General features: G+C 37.1%; 1 protein-coding gene across 14 annotated transcripts in view; it reads right to left on the minus strand.

Annotated features, from left to right (window-relative positions):
- Positions 1-641: 641 nt before the first annotated feature.
- LOC131055414 (tRNA-specific adenosine deaminase TAD1) overlaps positions 642-26804 on the minus strand; it is a 110036-nt gene continuing 83873 nt past the window's right edge. For 4 of the 14 annotated variants that reach the window (XM_057989886.2, XM_057989888.2, XM_057989885.2 and 1 more), the window contains exons 10-12: positions 14603-14718; positions 14306-14434; positions 13869-14189 (exon numbers count right to left, since the gene is read on the minus strand). In XM_057989886.2, the coding sequence (XP_057845869.1) occupies positions 14403-14434; positions 14603-14718 (148 nt within the window). In that variant the 3' untranslated portion in view covers positions 13869-14189; positions 14306-14402. Of the gene's footprint in view, positions 1091-13868; positions 14190-14305; positions 14435-14602; positions 14719-26804 lie in introns of those variants that run through there. The other 10 variants (XM_057989884.2, XM_057989894.2, XM_057989883.2 and 7 more) reach the window with 9 other exon arrangements.

Raw genomic sequence — 26804 nt, forward strand, 5'->3', positions numbered from 1 at the left:
TGTTTAGGAATAACTAAGGTTCGTAGCCTCATAAATATTATGGCTAACATAGCCTTATTAAATATTATTATTAATAAATATTTATTAATGTCAGTCAAATATTATTATGTCTCCATATCTTAATCGTACCTTTCCTTGTTTCTTTTATACATGTTTGCAAAGGCAGACAAATCTGACATGTGTCAGATTTGGTCTGCCACTAGGTGTTTATTTAATAGTTATTTAATAGTAATTAATATTGACTGGAAATCAATATTTTATTTAATAATTTGTTACTACGGAGGTAAATGGTATTTAATAATTTATTATTATAGAGATAAATGGTTATTCATTATTCAATAATAGATTGCTGATAGAAATAAATGAATGGTTAATCAGTATTAAATAAGTGTATTGATATTTAATGTAATTTAATGGTAAAACTTCTTTAATAGTTAATATAATATTAATAATTGAAATATGAACGTTACATTAAAATAAAACAATAATAATAAATAATAATCATAACAAATAATAAATATTAATAATCATATATTAAAGGAAAATCGTGAAGTCTCATAAATGAGACGATTTTCCAATATTATTAAATGTTAATTAATAAATGTTTTAATTATCGTATTTATTTAATCACAATAATCTAATGTCCAAAGAAGGGTTATGACATGATGCTTCTTTTGAGCATTCACAGGCACATTGGAGCTATTGCCAAGGTATTCATCCATATGCTGTCGTTTTCACAAGATCGCCACATTAGAGAGTTCACAACCACCATGTCGTCTGCACATTCCCCACTAGTGACAAGTGGTGATTTTGCCAAAACAAGTTTTCCAGATCATTTTGAGGTTTATAACATTGATCGAAGACTTCCACAAAATGTTCCATACCATCCCTAATCATCCTCAGCGATCAACATAGCTCCTTTTCTCCATATTGTTGACAAATTCTCTCCTTGCTCTTCATCAACACTCCAACAACCATGAAACACTGTGACCCTAATGATCCAGTAGGCTTTGACCTGATTTTTGAGATCAAGTAAGCCATGTGGAATAAAATGCACCGGGGCCAAAAATTGAAATTCATCTCCTTGAGCCTGCAAAAGTTGCATGATAATCATAAGATAGACAACTTCAAAAAACAAACAAACAATGTGTTGTGACGTTTTCACACATCGCCCCATTGCAAATGGGGACCCATGTTTTTTGCTCGTTTTGTTCGTTTTCGCTTTGCTTTTTTTTAGGGTTTTGTTAGTTTGTTAGTTGTCTGGATTTAGGGTCAAGCCTTAGGGTTTTAATTACCGTCTTTTCGGACCAGAATCCAGTCGCTTTTGAGAGCTTTTGAGTTTCCTTTTCTAGAATGCAAATTTTGAATGAAATGAATTCGCCAGAATGGTCTAATTTTCAATTGGAATGTTGACGCAGAGTCTAAATTCGTCTAAGTGTTGATGATGAAACATGAATTTTGTCCAATTGAGTAATTTTGACCAAATTTTGACTTTTTTGATTTTTGATCCTAGGCATTTCAAATGATTTGTTTTCGCCTTGTGAAGTGATAAAATGTGTAAAATCATGATATTTTGGCCTGTAGGAGCAAAATCGCTCCTGTCCCTCAGTGAAGGACCGGAGCTACAAATCCAATTTTGCTTTGTCCTTGCAAGATTTTAACGTCTTGACGATGTGAGAAGGTCCAAAGAGGTACATTTTATCAAATGAATATAACTTGAAGTGCTGTCGGGGAGATCAACAGGGTAGCAAGTCCGGCTTGAGTGAGGTCCTGATCCTGAAATTTGGCTAAGTCTGGAATGCCCTGATCCTGAATTTGACTAAGTCTGGAAACTGAAAAAACCTCCAAAAACTAGATTTTGCAATATAACTCCTGGAGGTCTGAAACCACTCTCAAACATCCTGAAAGTATATATGGAATATAACTTAAAGTATAAGAAAGAAGAAACATAGAAGGAAATGTCACTTATACTTAAATGTTATATTCCATTAAAATTGTCCTGATCGAGAGTGCGACAAGTCAAATTTCGCTCGTGTCCCTCACCAAGGGACCAGAGCGAAAATGCTTAGTTGAGCCATTCCTGACCTTGTTTGGACGAATCGAGACATCAAAGGCATGGTGAAGGACGAAATGAGCATGATAGAGCATCCAGACTTGATCAAAAACAATGAGATGATGAAGTTTTGCCTAGAGGGTCAAATTCGCTCCTGTCCCTCACTGAAGGACCAGAGCGAAATTCTTCATAAGGTACGATCTAGGCAAAGATCAAGCAAATTTTATGTTCGAAGGCAAGAAAGGAGGTCAATCGAACCCGTTGAAGACAAATTGAAGATTATCAAACGTCAACAAAGGACCAAAATGCTTAAGTTCGCTCCTGTCCCTCAGGAAGGGACCAGAGCGATTTTTGTTGTGGATGACTTTCTTGCACAGTTTGAACCGATCTCAAGGCATGGATGAATAGAAGAGCACATTACGAACCCGTTGAATATAAGTTTTGAAGGTGACAAAGTGAAATAAGGCCCATAGAGCTAAAATCGCTCCTGTCCCTCTCCAAGGGACCAGAGCGAAATTCTTATGAAGGCTTAAAATTTGAAAGTTTATCAAGCATCAAGTGATCACGAAGGATCAAGGAACTTTATTTTGCACGATGATGGTGATTGCAAGTTGGAGAACGCAAGCATGAACCCAAAGACTTGAAGTTCGCTCCTGTCCCTCAGGAAGGGACCAGAGCGATATTGATTATAGTTGCTAATTCCTTCAAAAATCACGTTAAGTCAAGGTTTTGCAAAGGGGTAAAAGGTACAAGGTGTCTTTTGAAGATGATATGCAAGAGTTTTGAACGTAAAAGTGTTATCAATTAAGTTAAAGGACTCATATCGCTCCTGTCCTTTGGACAAGGACCAAGGCGATTTTTACTAAAACACTCATGTTCCGACAAAATCAAGACAATGCAAGGATAGCTAAGGTCAAGGACGTCCTTTAAGAGGCAATGAACGAGGAACCAAGGATGAAAGATGACACGTTTTGGCTAGAGCTTCAGGATCGCTCCTGTCCCTCTTCAAGGGACCAGGGCGATATCACATCTAAGGGACATTTATTTGCAAGACAAGTCACTCAAGTTTGAAAATCCTAGCGAAAATGCCAATTCCAACGTGAGGTTAAAGGCTTTGAACGTCAAAAGTGCAAAAAATCAAGACCAAGTGATGGATCGCTCCTGTCCCTTAGTCAGGGACCAGGGCGATGAGGTACATATTTTCCATGTTTTTTAAAAATTTTGGCGCTCAAACGCATTTTTGAATTTATTTAAATGCTAGGAAAATCGATATTTAATTAATGGCATTTAAATTTAGCGCTTGGTATTAATTGATTATTTTTGCCTTGTAAGAAAATCGAATTTATTAATTAAAAATGAAGGCATTTAATAATTGATTATTAATTCATTGAAAAATTAAATGGAGCGCTTGGTATTTATTTGTTTTATGGAGGTCGGCCCTTGTTATTCATTTAAAAATCATTTAAATTGCTTTATTTTTACAAAGTCGGCCTAAATGGTGGTGAGAGGTGTGAGCGCTATAAAGGGAGGGGTAGTTTATTTCATTTTCACATCATCATTTATCATCTCTCATATGCGACTTGGAGAAGGCAAAGGAGGAACGAATTTCATTTCAAGCTAGAAGGCACTAGTAACTATCCAAAGGAGAGGCGAACTTGAAGTTTCTATTTGAGCGAAGTTGCCTAGGACGTCAAAGACATATCAAAGATGGCGAAATTGCTAACTTGAAGAAAAGATCACGTCCAAGGCTTGAAGGGTGGCGAAGTTGATAAGAGGAACGTTCTTTTGAAGATCACATCAAGACTATCGAATTTCAAATTTTGCCTAGGCGAATTCCTTTATTTTGCATTTTAGAGTTAAGCTCTCAAGTAAGGTATGGCAAGATCTCTTGTTTTAATTTCAAATTTTGATCGTCATTGCCTTAATTTTGAATTTTGAAATTTTGTTTTGCCTTAGCTCAGTTGTTTTTAGGAAATGATTAATAAAGGACTTATCATTAAGTTTCCTAAAATTTGCTCTCTAATTTATGTTATGTATTGCAAAATCATGTTACTAATTTTGAAATGTTGTGTAGGCGTCAAATGGAGGTCTCTTCAAGGAAAATCAAGCCGGATCAAGGACGGTCTTCGCCAGGACGATCAAGCCAAGACATGGGCGACCTCTTCCAATCCAGCGTTCCAAGGCGAGGTACATCATCCTGCACATCAAGGACAAAAGGAGTTAGAACAAGAGTTAATCAAAGATAGCCTCTCAACGACATCAAATTAAATATCTAGCAAGCTTCAAGTGTCAGATGAGGTGGCGTCCTAGTCATCATTTCTCCAATCAGAGAAGTCCATCTCAGCATGTCCAGATTCAATGTACTTAACTCATGGAAGGTGGCACAAACTCCGATGTACCTACCCCGGCTATCCATTGGTCGATTTTTCTAGAAGGGACATGTGTCCAAGCAATACAATTTTATCATTGGTCAAGCATTAAATGTTATGTAATGGTTGTAACAAACCCTAATTAGGGTTTTCATTGTAAAATCTTGGCCATTGATCTTGAATTGATCTAAGCCATCAAATTGTATTGTGGGCACTATATAAGCCCAAACATTTCATTTGTAAAAGGAGAATTAGAGTGAAAGAGATTTTTAGATAGAATTAGAGAGATTTGTAAATAGTTGAAAGTAGTTAGAGAGTAGAATAGGAGGACAAGGCAAGAAATTGTTGCCATTGATTGTAAACAAACTCCATTTTCATTGAAGTAATGGTGAAATATGTCGTTTTTCTTGCAATTTGCATGGTTTCTTGTTGAGTCTTCAATCTTAGATGGTAGATAATTAGATGAATGGAGGAAATGTGATTGATTGATGGTGGAATTCGTACATCCATACTACTAGCAGTTTGTTGATTGCAGACTTGCCTTGCGTAGTCAACTGGAATCATTCAGCCTAAGCTCAATTTCAATTTGTTGCCTCTTCATTGATATGCATCAACTTGGATGGTATCTATGCCTGCGGTGATAACTTGAACATCATAAAGCTCCCCTTAGAAGATTGCACTAGTCTTGTGTAGATGTTCCATTGATGTCAAAACAAGACCTAGTTAGAGTTTCATCAAAAGGTCAAGTCATTGCTCCTACATTCTTAGTATTAGGATTAGATCCTCTCTTCGCCCTTATCCTTTTTCTATTTTTTTTAATCTAAGTTAGTAAGAGCCTGTGTCCAGCAAAGCAGATCGGAAGTTCAATGTAAGTCCCCTTGTGATTCCAGCAAATCACATCATACCACTGGAGCTTGTCCACACGTGGAGACCCCACTAAAAGAACCTTGGAGTCTACCTAACTGATCCTTTACGCGAATCTTCAGCAGTTAGAGACTATTTTCTCAAGAGAGGATAAGATGCCTTTAGGTATTTTATTCTGTGTATGATTGTGTACAAAATACACGTCAACAGAATTGGCGCTAGAAGGAGGGCTTGTACTATCATGCCTCGATCATTATCAAGCTGTTCATAGATAATCACATTCGCAAGGAGTTGTGTAGGACTTTTGTCCCTCCTCCCGCGTCAACAGAATTGGCGCTAGAAGAAGGGCTTGTACGTGAACTCCAAATTCTATCACTTCAAATTTACGGAGGTTATCTCAAGAGCTTTTGTCCCTCCTCCCGCGCACAACAGAATTGGCGCTAGAAGGAGGGCTGAGTATTTGAAAGTCCGATCTTGTCAAGAACCTTTTGTCCCTCCTCCCACGTCAACAGAATTGGCGCTAGAAGGAGGGCTTGTACGTGAACTCCAGATTCTATCACTTCAAATTTACGGAGGTTATCTCAAGAGCTTTTGTCCCTCCTCCCGCGCACAACAGAATTGGCGCTAGAAGGAGGGCTGAGCATTTGAACGTCAGATCCTGAGAAGCGCTTGACAGTGAACACGAACTCTTGAATCCAAGGAAGATCGGTGGAAAGTTTTTTTTTCTCAAACACTCGAAGGAAGGTGATCGCTGGATCGTCAGTTGGACTTACGCAAGAGGGAATCAAGCTGGAACCAGTTGAACGTTCAAGTTGAATCCGAGATATTCAAGATCTCTCTTATTCCAGAAAATCCAAAAAAAGTGAAAAATTGAAAATCCAAAAAAATCAAAAAATCAAAAAATCAAAAAAGAAAGATTTCTCAATGGAGCGGCAACAGTTTCACGAGGAGCAACAAGTTGATTTTCCTAAACTTTGGTGGAGGTTAGATACGCAACTTTATCCACGAAGATTGTCCGAGTTTGCAAGACCAGGGCAGTGTCGAGTTCATGAGACAGAGGAACATGATGAGATGCATTGCTTGAAGTACTTATCAAGGATGGAATCGGCAGCACAGGGAAAAATCTTCTTTTGGGATGTCCCAAGGCCAGAAACGGAAGAAGGCAACTTCAGTGTCCCAGAGACTAAAGATCCTCTTCTAAGCTTCATGTGGATGATCGAGAGTCAACTCGTTTTGGATGGTGAAATGCGTCTTGAAAACATATTGCTACCATTGTGGTGTAGAATTCACAACTCACCTCACTCGGAATTTACTTGCTCAGTATGTGAAATGGCTATCAATCAAGTCAGAAACCAGTTTGGAATGCCAACTTTGTCCGAGGAAGAATGTATCATGAATGGATCTTGGGGTGCACATCTTGCAGCCGAATTTAGGAGAACCTATGAACAGGACATTGCTCCAACATCTGAATGTGAGAATGATCAATTGTACGTTGACGATACCAATGCACCTGATGATCAATGTATTACAATGGATAGCCTGCCATGCCTTGCACTTGAAAAAGAATACCATGAAACAAAAGTTGAAGAATCAGTTGAAAATACAATAATAAAGGAAGATCCAGGAGTTGAACAAGCAATTAAAGAGGATGACTCATTCCTTGAAGAATTCTCACTTATGCTACAAAAGGAGATCCTTGAGATTGAATTGCAGGAGTTTTCAAATGGCCTCATTGAAGAAGACAATCAAGTTGAGATATTGAGTGAAGAGCTACAAATCATCATAAGTGAGCCCAGGTACGAAGAACAATTCAAAGGGGCGCTTAAAGATTTCATCACCATTATGCTATTTGAGGAAGCATTGAAGGATCTTGTAGAGGAAACACAAATGGAATCACTGCCAAATTTTTTTCTAGATAAGCAAGTTACTGTGAGTGATGTGATCCATTATCAGCTCCGACCTCCCGAGACTATACTTGAAGAAGAAAGGCCACCTGAGATTATCTTTGATCGACTAGAGGAGATGTTTGAAGCTCAATCTATCAAGGAGACTCTCATTTTTGAAGATAGGCTAACAAAATTTCATGAAGATGCCTGGTTTATGCAAGATATCTCAGTGAAAACAAAGAATCTTGAGCTATTCGAGGGGGCGCTGAGCTTGTTTCAAGAGGAACTTCCTAATCAAGATCAATATGTTGTGGATACTCGTGGAATGATTCGTCATCAATGGCGACCTCCTGAAGCGGCTGGTGACCTCGCTTTCAACAATACAGTTCCGTCTGAGCCTGAAATATGCCAGGTTGTTTCTTTCCTTAATCCTAGCCTTGAAAGTTATTATGATTTTGATTATGGGGATTTTGGGAAAACAACTTGCATTTGGATTGATCATGGTCCTAACGAATTACCTCAGTTGATCATTTTGAGTGAAAACTTGCTTGAGTATGAGAGATGCATGGTGAGAGTTTGCCTTTCTGTATTTAAGGATGAATTTGCCCGATTGAGAACCATCACGTTTGCCATGCTCCTGTTGCACAACCTGAGAAATCATGTAAAGTCATGTACATATTTTGCTTCTTTGAGTCGTGTCGAGTCTAGGAATCTTGTATATAGGTTTAGAGTAGGTTTTCTTTTCGCGTTTTAGGTTAGAGGTCTTTTGAGCCTTGTTCTTGATTTGCCTTGAGTCATTTGACTCATGATCTAGTGTGGCTCAGGTAGTTTAGTTGTTTGCTTTCTTTAGTTGTTTGCTTTTGGTGCGTTTTAGTTTAGTTTGCTTTGGGTCGGTTTGTTGGTCGGTTTGCTTTAGTTTAGGTGTCTTGAGTGGAAGTCTCCATCTTGTGAGAAAGGTGTTTGTGTTGTTGCCCGCACGCTGGCAATATCCTGGATCTTATGTTAGACTCATTTCTTAGATATCTATTCATGAAGTGCTCGGAATCCGAGGTTGTTCCTCTTTAGCTTTATCATCTGATCAGGACCTGTATTTGACTTGGAAGGGAATCATTTTCTGTGTCTTGATGCCGACATCTGTTGATTACTATATCTTCACACATTAAAAGACTCCGAGTCATTATGGTTTTCAGGCAAAGCTGTGATTGGTGAAAAATCTAAAATCTGGCTTCAGCGCCACCGCAATTCTCAAACCCTAGTAAGCTTCACTGCTTACGAGCCAAAGGAATTGACGAAGAGAAAAAGCAATATCAAAAGGAAAAAATGAGAAAAAAGAGAAAACGAAAAAGAAAAATGAGGAGAAAAATGAAATGAAATGAAATATCAAAATTGGCTAAAGGGAATATGCGAGTAACTCCATCGGGGCTATAGACGCCTGGCTGGCAATGGAGCAATGTTCGTGAGCTTGCGGCGATAACCTCGTCGGGACTATGGACGTCTGGCTGGCAGCGAGGCTCTATCCAGGATGCTTTTGAAGTTCAGATAAACTACGTAGCTAATCACAGGGGAACCTGAAGGTTATAGTTGTCTTGTCGAGAGGAATAAATACACTTGCACACACCTGGGTAATCAAAGACTAAGTGTCTAGATTTGGTTAAAGATTCTCCTTCTACTTTGAGTGCATTTTCTAATCTCTTGATGAGCTTGGTTGAATTTTCCAGAGGTTCTAGGTGTCGATTGAGTCTTTATCTCTGAAATGTTTTTCAACATTTATTCAAGGTGGCGCTAGATGTTGTGACGTTTTCACACATCGCCCCATTGCAAATGGGGACCCATGTTTTTTGCTCGTTTTGTTCGTTTTCGCTTTGCTTTTTTTTAGGGTTTTGTTAGTTTGTTAGTTGTCTGGATTTAGGGTCAAGCCTTAGGGTTTTAATTACCGTCTTTTCGGACCAGAATCCAGTCGCTTTTGAGAGCTTTTGAGTTTCCTTTTCTAGAATGCAAATTTTGAATGAAATGAATTCGCCAGAATGGTCTAATTTTCAATTGGAATGTTGACGCAGAGTCTAAATTCGTCTAAGTGTTGATGATGAAACATGAATTTTGTCCAATTGAGTAATTTTGACCAAATTTTGACTTTTTTGATTTTTGATCCTAGGCATTTCAAATGATTTGTTTTCGCCTTGTGAAGTGATAAAATGTGTAAAATCATGATATTTTGGCCTGTAGGAGCAAAATCGCTCCTGTCCCTCAGTGAAGGACCGGAGCTACAAATCCAATTTTGCTTTGTCCTTGCAAGATTTTAACGTCTTGACGATGTGAGAAGGTCCAAAGAGGTACATTTTATCAAATGAATATAACTTGAAGTGCTGTCGGGGAGATCAACAGGGTAGCAAGTCCGGCTTGAGTGAGGTCCTGATCCTGAAATTTGGCTAAGTCTGGAATGCCCTGATCCTGAATTTGACTAAGTCTGGAAACTGAAAAAACCTCCAAAAACTAGATTTTGCAATATAACTCCTGGAGGTCTGAAACCACTCTCAAACATCCTGAAAGTATATATGGAATATAACTTAAAGTATAAGAAAGAAGAAACATAGAAGGAAATGTCACTTATACTTAAATGTTATATTCCATTAAAATTGTCCTGATCGAGAGTGCGACAAGTCAAATTTCGCTCGTGTCCCTCACCAAGGGACCAGAGCGAAAATGCTTAGTTGAGCCATTCCTGACCTTGTTTGGACGAATCGAGACATCAAAGGCATGGTGAAGGACGAAATGAGCATGATAGAGCATCCAGACTTGATCAAAAACAATGAGATGATGAAGTTTTGCCTAGAGGGTCAAATTCGCTCCTGTCCCTCACTGAAGGACCAGAGCGAAATTCTTCATAAGGTACGATCTAGGCAAAGATCAAGCAAATTTTATGTTCGAAGGCAAGAAAGGAGGTCAATCGAACCCGTTGAAGACAAATTGAAGATTATCAAACGTCAACAAAGGACCAAAATGCTTAAGTTCGCTCCTGTCCCTCAGGAAGGGACCAGAGCGATTTTTGTTGTGGATGACTTTCTTGCACAGTTTGAACCGATCTCAAGGCATGGATGAATAGAAGAGCACATTACGAACCCGTTGAATATAAGTTTTGAAGGTGACAAAGTGAAATAAGGCCCATAGAGCTAAAATCGCTCCTGTCCCTCTCCAAGGGACCAGAGCGAAATTCTTATGAAGGCTTAAAATTTGAAAGTTTATCAAGCATCAAGTGATCACGAAGGATCAAGGAACTTTATTTTGCACGATGATGGTGATTGCAAGTTGGAGAACGCAAGCATGAACCCAAAGACTTGAAGTTCGCTCCTGTCCCTCAGGAAGGGACCAGAGCGATATTGATTATAGTTGCTAATTCCTTCAAAAATCACGTTAAGTCAAGGTTTTGCAAAGGGGTAAAAGGTACAAGGTGTCTTTTGAAGATGATATGCAAGAGTTTTGAACGTAAAAGTGTTATCAATTAAGTTAAAGGACTCATATCGCTCCTGTCCTTTGGACAAGGACCAAGGCGATTTTTACTAAAACACTCATGTTCCGACAAAATCAAGACAATGCAAGGATAGCTAAGGTCAAGGACGTCCTTTAAGAGGCAATGAACGAGGAACCAAGGATGAAAGATGACACGTTTTGGCTAGAGCTTCAGGATCGCTCCTGTCCCTCTTCAAGGGACCAGGGCGATATCACATCTAAGGGACATTTATTTGCAAGACAAGTCACTCAAGTTTGAAAATCCTAGCGAAAATGCCAATTCCAACGTGAGGTTAAAGGCTTTGAACGTCAAAAGTGCAAAAAATCAAGACCAAGTGATGGATCGCTCCTGTCCCTTAGTCAGGGACCAGGGCGATGAGGTACATATTTTCCATGTTTTTTAAAAATTTTGGCGCTCAAACGCATTTTTGAATTTATTTAAATGCTAGGAAAATCGATATTTAATTAATGGCATTTAAATTTAGCGCTTGGTATTAATTGATTATTTTTGCCTTGTAAGAAAATCGAATTTATTAATTAAAAATGAAGGCATTTAATAATTGATTATTAATTCATTAAAAAATTAAATGGAGCGCTTGGTATTTATTTGTTTTATGGAGGTCGGCCCTTGTTATTCATTTAAAAATCATTTAAATTGCTTTATTTTTACAAAGTCGGCCTAAATGGTGGTGAGAGGTGTGAGCGCTATAAAGGGAGGGGTAGTTTATTTCATTTTCACATCATCATTTATCATCTCTCATATGCGACTTGGAGAAGGCAAAGGAGGAACGAATTTCATTTCAAGCTAGAAGGCACTAGTAACTATCCAAAGGAGAGGCGAACTTGAAGTTTCTATTTGAGCGAAGTTGCCTAGGACGTCAAAGACATATCAAAGATGGCGAAATTGCTAACTTGAAGAAAAGATCACGTCCAAGGCTTGAAGGGTGGCGAAGTTGATAAGAGGAACGTTCTTTTGAAGATCACATCAAGACTATCGAATTTCAAATTTTGCCTAGGCGAATTCCTTTATTTTGCATTTTAGAGTTAAGCTCTCAAGTAAGGTATGGCAAGATCTCTTGTTTTAATTTCAAATTTTGATCGTCATTGCCTTAATTTTGAATTTTGAAATTTTGTTTTGCCTTAGCTCAGTTGTTTTTAGGAAATGATTAATAAAGGACTTATCATTAAGTTTCCTAAAATTTGCTCTCTAATTTATGTTATGTATTGCAAAATCATGTTACTAATTTTGAAATGTTGTGTAGGCGTCAAATGGAGGTCTCTTCAAGGAAAATCAAGCCGGATCAAGGACGGTCTTCGCCAGGACGATCAAGCCAAGACATGGGCGACCTCTTCCAATCCAGCGTTCCAAGGCGAGGTACATCATCCTGCACATCAAGGACAAAAGGAGTTAGAACAAGAGTTAATCAAAGATAGCCTCTCAACGACATCAAATTAAATATCTAGCAAGCTTCAAGTGTCAGATGAGGTGGCGTCCTAGTCATCATTTCTCCAATCAGAGAAGTCCATCTCAGCATGTCCAGATTCAATGTACTTAACTCATGGAAGGTGGCACAAACTCCGATGTACCTACCCCGGCTATCCATTGGTCGATTTTTCTAGAAGGGACATGTGTCCAAGCAATACAATTTTATCATTGGTCAAGCATTAAATGTTATGTAATGGTTGTAACAAACCCTAATTAGGGTTTTCATTGTAAAATCTTGGCCATTGATCTTGAATTGATCTAAGCCATCAAATTGTATTGTGGGCACTATATAAGCCCAAACATTTCATTTGTAAAAGGAGAATTAGAGTGAAAGAGATTTTTAGATAGAATTAGAGAGATTTGTAAATAGTTGAAAGTAGTTAGAGAGTAGAATAGGAGGACAAGGCAAGAAATTGTTGCCATTGATTGTAAACAAACTCCATTTTCATTGAAGTAATGGTGAAATATGTCGTTTTTCTTGCAATTTGCATGGTTTCTTGTTGAGTCTTCAATCTTAGATGGTAGATAATTAGATGAATGGAGGAAATGTGATTGATTGATGGTGGAATTCGTACATCCATACTACTAGCAGTTTGTTGATTGCAGACTTGCCTTGCGTAGTCAACTGGAATCATTCAGCCTAAGCTCAATTTCAATTTGTTGCCTCTTCATTGATATGCATCAACTTGGATGGTATCTATGCCTGCGGTGATAACTTGAACATCATAAAGCTCCCCTTAGAAGATTGCACTAGTCTTGTGTAGATGTTCCATTGATGTCAAAACAAGACCTAGTTAGAGTTTCATCAAAAGGTCAAGTCATTGCTCCTACATTCTTAGTATTAGGATTAGATCCTCTCTTCGCCCTTATCCTTTTTCTATTTTTTTTAATCTAAGTTAGTAAGAGCCTGTGTCCAGCAAAGCAGATCGGAAGTTCAATGTAAGTCCCCTTGTGATTCCAGCAAATCACATCATACCACTGGAGCTTGTCCACACGTGGAGACCCCACTAAAAGAACCTTGGAGTCTACCTAACTGATCCTTTACGCGAATCTTCAGCAGTTAGAGACTATTTTCTCAAGAGAGGATAAGATGCCTTTAGGTATTTTATTCTGTGTATGATTGTGTACAAAATACACGTCAACACAATGTAAGCTTGAAATTCACAAAATTGTGTTTACAGGAAAAATCTGCATGCCACATAAATTCTCTTTAAGAAGATTACACTTAACAGCAAACAAGTCATAATAAGTCTGAATGTGATTTCTGTCTATAGTCAAATCAGAAGAGGCAGGTTTTCATTGTATGGAGAAATGCACATCATTTAGATCCAGAGTCAAATTTGGAATTAAAACGTTTCATTTTATCAGAAATATCTCAGTGGCTATCACAAGAATAATTTACAAATTATTCTTGCAATATATCCTAATTAAAGTCCTTGTCCTCTAAGCAACTCTCTGCAGGCAACAAAGGCATGCTCATCATTCAGAAGATTTGTACTATTGCAAAACATTCCAAATCTTGATATATTATTACATTTCAACCAGCAACCTTGGTTGCCATCCTGACCCCACCATTGTCAAATATCAACATAATTTTCGCAGTGTGTGATACCATATAGGTGTGTAAGCATTTGAATTAAAGATATCATTTGCTGATATTTTTAATGACTAAAAATAGCATCATGACTAAAAATGCATGCCCTGAATTGCTTCTACAACTGAAAAACTCCTCATATCATATCATATATAATAAATAGATTGTTGTGTTGATAAAATTCAACCACTTCAAATAACAAATTAATAACTAATTAATGCTTGCTGTTCTGATATGTATAATAAATAACTTCAGAACCCAATGTAAAGAGAAACTGTAGTAGAGAATTAATCTTTCTTGCCTACAAGAACAGTTAATCTTAATGTTTACAAAGTAATTACACTGTCAATTGAGGCTTCTTCCATCAATCATGCAATACAAGGGACGAATTGTTCAGGAGCACAGTTTCCAGCAACAGGTGCCACACTTAAAACTGCAATCAATAGAATCATGATATTAATTTAATGGATAATCCAACAACAATATGAAAATTACCAGAATACTTAAGGAAAGTCCACTAAAATAATCATGGGTGTAATTTCTAATTACCGTCCAGTTAAAGTCTCTAGATTTAGCTTAAACTTATTTGGTTCCATCAGTTCCATTCGCATGATCAGAAGATTACATATAGAAAAAGATAAATAACTTATAAATTCCGTAATCCTTTTAAAAAGCTAGCTGCACGTGCCACAGGAAAAAGCACTTCATTAGACTTGAATCGCGATTATAAATGAGCAACTACACTTTTTCTGAAAAAATGCAAAATAATTGGAAAAACGATACTTATGTGTCTAGCACGTTTAAGGAAAAATAGATAATACACAAATCATTACAAGCAAGGCATACTGTCAATCCCTGGTAAATAATTGTAGCTCAGCAGGCTTGATTGACCAATCTCCAAAAGGTGAGGAACTACTGCGAAAAATCTCCAAAGCAGTATTATATTTCCGGGCTGAGATCTACTGAATGTGTTCCACACAATTGACATATGTAAGATGGTATCATAGAAAAGATAATGAGGCATACTGACCAACTTTTATGATGTCTTTCAAAAAAAATTCTAGTCTATTAGAAATTCCCATAAGCCTCATTATTAACTTTGAATTTACACAAACATGCATTGTGCAGATGACATCAAGAATATTGTCTTTGCCCCTAGAGTTATAAGAGTATCACTGCAATTGTAAAACAGTTGGAAACAAAATCCAAATGGACATAAAACAATTGTGTAAAAGAAATCACTTTCAAGGCAGTAGAAATTACTGAAATTGTTCTCAATTTTTTTCATACTGATTTTGGTTAATGTCAATACGTGTGCATCATACTTCAACCTGTAAATAGTGTATAGCTTGAGTGAAATGGATACTAGTGACAATTCATTTTTTATAGTCAGAACAAGTCGTTTGTGAGTTCTCTAATAGCAATGACAGTAGATTTGCTGTACTTGGTGCTTGATATTATTATAAATCCCTTCAAAAAATTCCTATTAAAATTTAAACTTTCTGCAAATGGGGTTGTTATTGTCATAGAACAAACTAACAAGAATGTCATCAAAAGAATATAGAGAGAAATATATCTAAATATTGACTTTACCCGTAGGCTTTGCTAGGTTATCAGACACAATAAGTAGTAGATGTTGGGAACCGTAGGTTGGAGAAAATGACTACCTTTAGCAAGATGAGCTATATATTTAGCTGAAAGACATTTAATTGTATTAAAAAGAAACATGGAAAATTACATCCGAACAGTCCAGCAGCAGGAAATTGCTGAGTCATTATACCAAAAACGGGGGGAGATTTTTGCATGGGATAGATTTTCTCCTAAAATACCAACAACTCACAGAAGAGCCTCCTACAAAGAGACATATTATTGCATCAAACCAATAGGTTTGTGGAGCCTCAAAATTTGAGTAACTTTCTGAGTAAAGCACAAGTGATGAGTTTTAGAAGTAAATTTGAATTTGTGATTTAGGTGCTCGTGCTTAGCAACATTAATCTAAGCTATTGAGTTTGCCTATTTTGAGTCCCGTCACGAACCAAATGGGAGCAGGAGCAGGACGGCCAGGGCACGAAGTCCTGTCGCTAAACAGGAGCAGGAGCGGGAGCAAAAAGGCCAGGGTGTGCCCTGCCCCCTCCAACACCTCCCTGGGGCAGTAGTGCCATGCCCTGACCGTTCTGTCACGCATTTTTACAAATAAATAAACAAAACAAAGAATTTTCACATCAAAACCAGTTGGGATAACTTTTTTTTTGGCAGAGATAACATCGTGTACATGGTCAGAGATAGTGAAGCAATTGCCAAGGCAAACAGACAATGACATAAAGAACCACTGGAACACCCATCTCAAACAAAGGACTGAAAAACACCATGAAATACAAGCTGCTATCACCTCCATTAACATCTTCATGCTCAAACATTTCACATGAAGAAACACCATGCAGACAATAGTCATGGAAATTGTAGAAATGGTAGTAATAATAGCTAATTGTATGCCAGATGAGAGCAACAGTCTTGGATAAGACAAAAGAAAAGGTCAATATACATCAGAGTCTGAAAGAATACAGAATCATCCATATATGGTAAAAAGAGAACAGCGATCAAAAATTTAAACATAGTGCTAAAGGTCAGTTGCATATGGGACAGAAAAAACAGCATATCTTCAGACTGGTCCATGAGGGCAGAAGTGTTGCCCAGATAGCCAGGATCACTAGTGTTATATTCTTCATGAATCCCTTCCCCTCGCGGCAGCTCCTTTCAGGGCAAGAGGGTGATGGTTCATATTGTGTCCAAGAGAATCCAGATTCAAAGTATTCCACAGCATTTGGCTGAAAAAGGAGCCACAATTTGTTGTCTATTGTGTTGCATAGACCCAGAAAACTGAAACAGCTGTCTTTCAGTGATGAAAAGCTCTTTCACCTCCTATGCTTGTGTTTAACGATTTACAAAATTATGTCTCAATGAATCCAATGATTCCCTCTCCTTTATTAAACAATCTTGCACAATAATTTGGATTATCTTTTGTTTCTAGATATGAGCAACCAAGAGAGAGGCAATATTCTGAAGAGTGGTCGATTTTTCTCTTTGTTCTCATGGCTGTCAAAATCCCTTGAAGAGAGTTGTTAATGTTTGCTAAAGCAGTGTGCAAGGAAGAATCTTTGCTTTGTGAAGGCTAAGTACTTGCTCTAGAGGAGGGCAAAAGTGCGAGACGTCATTGGAGCTTACAATAGGGTCTCCTACTGCTGTATGGGCAGATGTCAATAATAATGCTAAAGCATTTGCAGAAGTCAGACAATGTATTGGCAACATAAACGTGAAGAAGGTAGACAATTAAGGGTGCTATTACATTGGTGAAAATGAAGTCCCCTACAATTCATCAGCATAACTTGAGCATTATGAAAGCAAACAGTAGAATCCATGGTCTTGGAAATATAATTCTTCCCTTGTAAACTACCACACATTCTCTAAGGCGGCATGCATAGAAAGGGGGACTCAATGTGTTGAGAACTGGGTGCAAGCCTTGTTGGCCAATGGTGAGGGCAGCATTTCATAATTTGCCAGCATGACATGGAGAGCATATTGTCATTTAGTGCTGTGAAGATGTGTAGCATATGCATGGCACACAATTTATCTCATTTTTTCTATTTGTATGATGTGGAACAAATGGAACAGAACCTTGATAGAAGCAGCTCTGAAATTTGGAGTTTAGTGCTTGGCAATACAAAATATCATCGTCAAGTGTGACAAGGATGGAAGTGTGTTCAGAATTGGCAAGGAACTGACCTTATCTTCCTCCAAAGGAATCTCTAAGTTTGAAAGCCAAATCAATATATAGGTACATGCCCCTCCATAGCTTGATCTTGTGTGGGGATTCCACTGTTAGCATATGTGCATTTGTAAGTATTTGTATGCTCAGCATGCTCCTGCATATCTTCCTAGATCAGTCTTTGATGGGATTATATTAGAAGCTGCCTAAGTAATTGAAGATTGACTTGTTGGCTATGTTACCCTGAGTTTCTGGGACAGAGGGACAGGGGAACGGGGAAACAGATTTAAGGGGCGGATTTTATTTTTTGCCATTTGTGGCTATATAAAAAATAGGGAAAATTTATAATATATAGGGAAATTTCAAATTTCAAATATATTCATATGATAACAATGTAACATTGATAAATATAAAATTTAAATCAATCATACACATAGTGTTGGCAATGTGTTGTCATTGATGATGTCTGACAGTATGTATTGTCACTAAGGAGATGATTGGAGTATGACCATGTGCTGAGCTCATTGATGTATTAGATGGTGTGTGTGTGTGTTCAAGATGTTTGAGTGCAGCTGTGTCATTGATCACAGACAGAGAAGACAGTCTGGAGATTCATCTGATGACATTATACTGATCTGAAGCAGATGGTATGTATTGGTTTACTTGATCCCTGACTTGATTATATGTTGTAGTCATCTTGGTTGAAGTCTACAAGTTCAGAAAGTCAGTACTATGATGGTTAAGTTCGATTTCTCATTTGGTTGCTTGAGGAAATTTGTCTAAGTATAGAACAGTCTATTTTCCTACAACTGTGTGTTGGTACTTTGCTCTGCATCCTTCCGCCTTGCATGATTTGGGTGTGTGGTTCTGAACTAATGCTCTGAAGTATGTCAGACACTACTCCAATTTTTCAGGGCTAAACTATTTGTACAGAAAAAGTTATAAGAGTTTGAACTCCGAATCACAATCTGTCAGAATAAAGTGGTTCAGTTGGCTCACTAGAATGCTCCGCATTCTACCACAATGATTTGTATGATCTTGCGGATTTGATAAGATATTGAGGACAATGTTTTGGACCAGTGTAATGAGTTTCAAGGCTATTGGTGCTTTGGTACATGGTACTCATTATGATGACTTCATACAATCGGTCCGGTCTGCACAGTGTTTACCAGTTCAGTGATGATGTTCTACACTTGCATTTGATGGTTGATCTCTTCAGGAGATGTTGTAGGAAGGTTGTAGATTGTATTCAGTGCCTTGATCTTGGTCCACATGATGTTTTGAGTCTCTCCCTATTGATAAAAAGGCAAACAATTAGCAAGCTTGACAGTGGTGTTGATATTTTGGTCAGCTTATTATGTTCCTTCAATTGCGGTTGATTCTGACCTATTTCATTTGAATTGTAGGATGTGTTATGATATGTTAAAGGTTCAATTATGTGTCAGGTTGATCCGCAACCTAATTTTGTGGTTGATGCATATGCTTGGAGCCAACCTATTCTAGGTCACACGTTTCATTTGTTAGGTCTTACTTGAGCTGACCTAATTGATATTTTGGATGCTACGAAGGATATATGTGGAAGGTTAAATCACTTTTGAAGATGTGAGAGGTGATGTAATGTTGATGTAATGTGTGAAATAAATCAAAAATATCTCAGATAATAATGAAGTGTGCAAAATCTGTATGATAGTGTAATTGTGCTAAAAAGAGGACTACACTACCAGCATTTGCTAGATGCTTCTTCTACAGAAGTTCACATTATGTATGTCAGTGTAACCTCATTGTATCTTGCTCTAGAGAAGTGACCTTGACTGCAAGTATTGTATCTTGCCCTAGGCAGTGCACCTTAGCCTGCAAGTCCATTCAGGGAGCAGTGAGCCTAAAACAAACTTTGTAACAACTTGTTTCATATATTGTGAGTTGATCCTCACAGTGGTTTTTCCCTCCTTGGTTTTTCGAGTTTCCAAACCATTTCCAGCAAAAACGCATTTTTTGGGGATGCCAAGAGGATGTTTCCTGTTGTCCGCCTGTCCCCGGGCCATCCCCTTTTCTGAAATACCTGCAAATCTAGGGGAAATGCATTCCCGGGTTACACTGCTTGTTGGTGATTACTGTTTCTCATTAACTGTTGTATGTTAGGTTACTACTAGTACTGGTTCAGCTTTTGGTTTACCGGTCCAGTTTGTGGATTCAATGAGAAAAAAGTTGGAGGTTGGGTTCAATTTGGTTTTGTTGGTACAAAAACATATAAAAATCATAAATGTATACATATATACAACCTAAAATCAGGTATAATAGATGTTATATACATATTTTTAATGTATGGTAATATTAAAATAAGCCTTATACAAAATTAATAAAGTTAATATACAATATTATAATATAATGAATAAAATTATAAAAAAAATATATTAATATATATTATTAATTTTAAACAATAACAAACATAAATAACTATTAACTTTTTATTATTAATAGCAATAATAATTATTTATTTATTTAATTTATATAAATTTTTAAATAAATATTATTTACCCTTTTCAGGATATGAAGCTGCAATATACAGACGCAAACAAAAAAAATTACCATACATTAAAAATATACACTTTATACAGACGCATAGAATTATCCTCATAGTAATAAATATTTGTTTGCATAACAATATGAGCAAGCTGCAATGGCATTATGACCTGGAACATTACACCTTTTAAAGCATTACAATAGTCCATATTCGGCCTGCAATTTCAAGGTTTGTTTCTGCTCACTCTGCCTCATGAAATACAGATGCAAGCGAAAATTCCTTGCTCATGAATGCACTCTTCACGAACACAAACAGAAAAAGATAGGAGATTTTCAAACATTCTTAAGGCGATTTACAGAGGAAAATTGGTCAGTTTGTCATGGTAGTAGAGGAAAACATGGAAATTCATCACAGTTTGTCCGGGTTTAGAAGGAAAATGCAGAGCCCTGCCAAACTGAATATACATCTGGAGCTAGGCCAGATTGGACATGAACTAGTAGGTCAAGTGGGTGAACCAGTAACTTAGGTTGTAAACACCATGGTAGAAAAAATCTGCCAAAAATGCAATAACTTGCAAGTAATTAGCACTGAGTAGCTTCTGAGATGTGATCTGAATCAGATCACTGATCTTTTCTCTATTCTTGGGCACAATAAATCAGCAAAAGTTCATGATTTAATCACAATTAAATTGCAATTTTATTTGCCAAATTGGGATTGAATTGGGATTTTATCTGCAAAATCAAAATGTAATCCCAATTTGGCATGAAACTAAAAAAGAAGCATTTGTTTTTCTACTTTTATGAATTTTACAGCATTTTTCATTTCCTGATTAATTGGAAACACCTAATCTTTTGGTTTGCCAAGTCAATCCCAAGAGTGATTTTTGCTATTACAGACACACTCTTTTGGCCCTTTAATGTAATCCCCCATGTGGATGATGCGTTCTACCATCAATGGGATTTGGCTTTCACAGTGGTTAATTTTTGCCACCAGATGAAGGATAGTTCCATGCAATTTGAAAAACCTTGCTTCATCATGGTAATTGTTTTCATACCTCGCTCAAGTAGTATTACCACCAGAAGACTGGCTAGTTCCCAGGGCTTGGATGAAAAGGGTATCCGTATTACATCAAGAGGTATATTTAGCAGAGCCACAGTGCTTAGATATGTTGACAGCTAGGGGTGTGGGAAAAAATGTATGCCTTGTATCTACAGGCATGTTCAGCAGCAAGATGCACTTGTGACTCTTTTTTGAGTACATGGATGGGAAATGGGCCCTATGTGCAGGGGAAAGTGAGATTATGCACATTTTGTAACAAGTACAAATATTACCGAAAAGCTTCCAAAGTTCAACTGATCCTGACCATTGAAGTTGAGACTGCCATTAGGGCTCCTGGTTTTTCCTCATTAATTCTTATCAGCTGCCTCAGTTAAGTTGCTCTGAGCTGATAGTTTGCAGCCATGCATACTCTTTTATCTCTCTAGTAAATATGCAGAGAATTGATTAGTTCAAAAAGGCTTTACATTTTGCAGTAGAGAACACCTCTATTTGATATGTGAACCAAGCAAGTGGTTATCCTTGGATTCACTGAGAATTTTAAATCACAAAGCACTAGAAGCTTTCTGCTTTGATTCGATCCAAAAGATGTCTTACAAAGATAACAGATCTTTAGCTTGTACCTCTATTTAGGTCTAACAACTGTAACTGTTCCTAAACAATTGGTAGCTGGTTTCATGGATGACATCAAACTTGAAGCCAATGGAAGCTGACAGCATTTTCAATTTTATAAAGGCTTCAAAACGTGTTCTTTTCAAAAATCCAGAATATCATTTTCCCTTCTCAAAGGTACCTGGGTAGTCAGTAAAAATATGAGATAACTTGTCATGTCTTCAACATGGTTGTTCGAGTAGGTGTGTGCAATGACAGTTCACTTAGGCAGTCTAGCAGAGTCAATGCAAAAGAGAGGATGCCTTTGAATGTAAGCGGCATTCATAGAAAAGAAGTTTGTATTTTTCATCACTCCTCTATCATGAGTACAAAATGATTTACATTCAAAACACATTTACAAACACTAGACGATTGGAAGATTGTATAGGAAAGAAGTGCTTATAAAATGTCTAATAACTTTTGTGAGGGTCTGGGCCTTGTTGCACAGGTCACTTAAAGCTTACCCAACAAAACAAACTTGTCAACCTGCTGCATCCTAATTACACACTGATTATACATTAAAATCAAAAAAAAAAAGTTGGAAATATGGATCAAACAAGGGATGCAACATGAAGTAATAATTTTGAGGATGACCAAGATGTCCATAAGTGAGTAATATTTATAGAAAGAATTTGTAAAGCATTGGATAATTTTAAACCAAGATGGGTTTTGGGATTATACATACTTGAACATAAAAGAGCAGGAAGGTTTATTTCGAGTTTAACCTGATGAGACCTGGATCTTGTTCAATGGGTAATAAGCTATGGGATTGCCATTTTATAAATATAAAATATGTGGAAAAACCAGACAAGCCTCATATGTTAGATACACCCTTAAATCTGGGATATAAGGCAAAGGATAAAAGGTTTGGCTTATCAAGAAACTGTGGCACTAAGCAGGTTAAGATTTCAATAATGATGAGCATCAATAGTAGAAATAGAAATCATAGCTGCTCCATTCCCCACATTATTCTTTACAGAAAAAAAAAAGGCTTGGTAGATATCCACCTCCAAGGGATTATGTGGAACCTAGACAGGTTAGAGTGAGTTAACAGGTGCTGTTGGGTTGGACTTGGGAAAATCTAGAATCATAGCTAGCATTTATCCAAAACCCCAGATTAAAATATTCCTGCTTGCTTCCCTGTGCGTCTTCAATCATAGTTCTTTTACTGTATCCATTTCTGCCTATCTTCCCAGTACAAATTAGCATCTGGATTGCTCTCTCCATTTTGACTTCAGATCAATTATAATGGAACATTCCAATATCCTTCCAATAGTAAAGTTCCCAAAAGATGTGAATAATCAAATCGTCACTTCTCCCACACTAAGTAAGGCAATCGGATGATACTATGTTTTAGGGCATTCTCACTCTCAACACAAAGTTTCTTCAGCAACATACGCACTAAAATGGTTTGGAGCTCATACATGTAATGTTTTCAGATTTGTGCAAAGAGACATTATCCATCAGGTCTTCCACTCTTGCAGCTTTCACATCCTAGGTATTTCCTAAGATTCCTCTTCTTTTGCTTTGTATTGATACCTGACCAAGAAGTATTAATGATTTGATATTTTACACATGTACACTAGTATTGTTAAGAGAGGTCTAGAAGCCCACTTAACGCCTAATATAAGCAAGGAGTTGAGCTATATAATTGGATTTAATCTAATTCCCAGAAGATAAATTGAAATATCTATTTGCCAGCATATCCATTATATAATTGCAGTTCCTTCTTTGGTGCCAGATATGAATGATTGCAAAATTTGAAATTATTTATACTGGGAGGTTTAAAATTGAGTCTATTTTGCAATTATGTTGTTTAAAACTGTTAGAACCTATGAGACCCTGATTTTTTATAAGGAATTTCAAAAATCAGATCAATTAAAATTTCTGGATAGCTTTCCACTTGAATGCTATGCATCTCCTCTTCTTGTGCCAGTGGAATACAACTACACAAAGCCCAAAGCTTGGTTATATTATTTGCAGCAAACCAATTGTCTGAGTACCCAGGATGAGCTCATCTTTGGAGTTTCTAATGATTCCCCCAATTCCTGCTTGCCTGGCATTCAGCTTGGACACTCTATCAAAGTTGAGTTTGTATTGAACAAATTAAAGGGTTTCTATATCCATTGCGCTTTCTAATGGAACAGAAAATTTCATCTTTTTGCCAAATAAAAATCTATCATATTTGTAGAGTCAACCCCAGGTATAGATTTTAACTGATTATTATGATTGTACTTCCGATCCATGCTTTAATCTGGCTTATCACAATTCAAGAAGGTTTGTATGTATTTGCAAAGATCTGTTTGTTGTGCTCTTTCTTCACATACCAAAGGGTCAAACACTGTGCAAGTTTATAAATCATTTGCAATAATGAAATCTCACTGCTAATCCTTGTCCATTTATAAATTGACAATGCAACATCATCTGGTTTCCAAGAGCTGTAAACAAAATAGAACAAGCATAGGAATAGTAGAAGAAAAGATGTTGAATAGATTATGCATCTTGTTTGCAATTTACGCATATATTGGACCCTATACAACCTCTCTGCCATGGCTCGTCTATTATCACAATCTTATTATGAATAATCAACAGAAGTGATGTTTTTATTGGGCTGATATTAAGTGGTTCACATCACCATCCTCTGTTGTCTATGGCCGGGTGTTTAGATTGTGCATTGCTTACAATGTTGTAAGCTAAAGCCAAAGCATAGCCATATCATTTCCTCAGCTATTTGTGATAGGAACACTTGTCAGATTTTCAAGATCCTAATGAGAGCACAGTTTTGATCAGCATAGTTAGATTCTATTCTCTGAGTAGAGTCCATACTTCAAAGCAGAAGTCAAAATGTTCCAGATTTACAATAGTCACTAAGTTAGACATATCCCTTGATCTGATGTAAATGTTGTAGTTCGCTTAGTTGTCAATATTAACAGGGTGCTTTCAATTCTCCCTATTTCCCACTTTCCAGTTTTAACTGTTACTGAAGCAAATCAGTTCAAACTTTGATAAGTTTGGTGATGCCTTATAATGGTTGCTTCCAACATGTATTGAAGATTCCTACAAAAGAACCAAGTGGATATTTGTTGTATATAATATATACTGTTGGTCCAGCTCAAATTATTATTCTACAATCTGCAATCCAGTTTCATTGCTAAAGCCTGGTTGAAAATACTAATAGCTATATTTCTCAGATTAAGCCCCCATTCTCTTTTAGGCAGTGTTCCACAGGGACGCCTCCCCCCCAAAAAAACCCGCATCCCCTATAGGGGGACGTTTCCAAGACTTGGGGACTTGGGGAAAATGTCCCCCCACAGCACCACCACTTCCGCCACCTCTGGCAAGGATGCCACTGGGTCGCTTGCTATATGTCACATGCCATTACATACTGATTGCAAAAGTGAAAACTAGTTAGCCTTTCATGGGGCACTCACAGAGATGTTATATTGCAGATTTTGCCTTGAAGATTTCAATTCACCTTTATTTTTTATATCACCACCGCTCTGCCACTGTCCCCCCATCGTCCCCTCGCCGTCCCCAAATTTAGGCCCTTGGTCCCCCCGTCCCCGAAACCCGTCCCCCCAGTTTAGAAACTCCGTGGAACACTGCTTTTAGGTTTGCATAGTTTGTTCCATGCCGCTGATGAAAATATCTTTTTTTGCAGATCACGCCACCCATCTTGTCTACGCTTATATGGTTTGCCCCATGCCACTAGTGCATATTTGAATTTAGCATCCATTCCTTGCCACAGAAAGTCTCTTTGAATTGCTTGAAGATTCAATCTTGTTTGTTGCAGTATGGGAAGCATGTTGATATTATTTGTCATTGATGTCAAGATGGGAAAGTGAGATTATTGAACTGTCATTGATGTCAAACATAAGAGGCAATATTGTCATGAGTATGCAGTATGCTGAACACATCATGATTCAAGTTGAAATGTATGTATATTTGAAGATGTGTTTTTCAGATTGCAAAAGAGAAAGCCCTCTACATTATCTTTATAGTTAAGGATGATGCAACTGGAACCAAATGACAACAGTGAAGTGTATTGGAAGCAATGTAAGACAATATCATAATTAGACTAAATTCAGTCCATCGCGTTGATAGAAATCTGTATATTCAAGATAGTGAGCAGTTTGGTTATGGTTAAAGACAAGTCAGCACATACAATAATAACAAGGCAGCAATCATCTTCATTGCACAAGTATAACAGTGGTTATGGACTCCATACAAAATTGATATTGGTTCTAACTTGATAAGCAGAGATCAATATTTGGAAGCAGTGATTGGGGATCAGGTTAAAGAGATTGATTTAATTAAATTGTGCAGCGATTACTATACAGTTTCCATCATTCTAATATACAGAGAGCGAAGGAATGATTAGTTAGACAAAACAAACACAGTAGAACCTGAGAAAGTATTATATGGAGACTTCATTAAATTATGGAGCAAAAGTCAGCAATCAAAAAGTTTTTCTCTGCAGCACACAAGACAAAAAGCACATAAAGACAAAAAGAAGAAAAAGACAAAATAAGAGAAGACAAAAAGATTAAGACAAACATTATAAGCAGTGATTTGATACATATCAACTACAGCAAATGGGCAGCGATTCATTATTGAAAACTAATAAGACAAAAGTCTGTGATCTCTTTTATGAATAAAGAAAAAAATTAGATAAGACAAATTTGTCTTCTTTACACATCATAAAAAGCAGCGATTTGTTTAGAAATTATCTTTCTAACGGTGGCAAGTTGTTAAGGGATGACTTAATCAATGAAATAAGAAGAGATACAATTTATCTAAATGATGGGATGCAATTAAGAATTAGGAAGATATGACTCCTAAATAAAATATCTTTTCAAGAGGGTGTGACTCTTAGACGTAAAGGCATATATATATGGAAAGAGATTGGAATTAGAAGTGTGTGTGTGTGGTGTTGATAAAGGAAGATAAATAAGTTGCATACACCAAGAGCAGATATACATATACAAGAAGATCATTGCAGACCTGAGAAGAATGTAAAGAGAATATTATTGCATATCTGAAGAAGAGTTTAGAAC

Source organism: Cryptomeria japonica, chromosome 8 (assembly GCF_030272615.1).
Source record: "Cryptomeria japonica chromosome 8, Sugi_1.0, whole genome shotgun sequence".
Taxonomy (NCBI): Eukaryota; Viridiplantae; Streptophyta; class Pinopsida; order Cupressales; family Cupressaceae; genus Cryptomeria; species Cryptomeria japonica.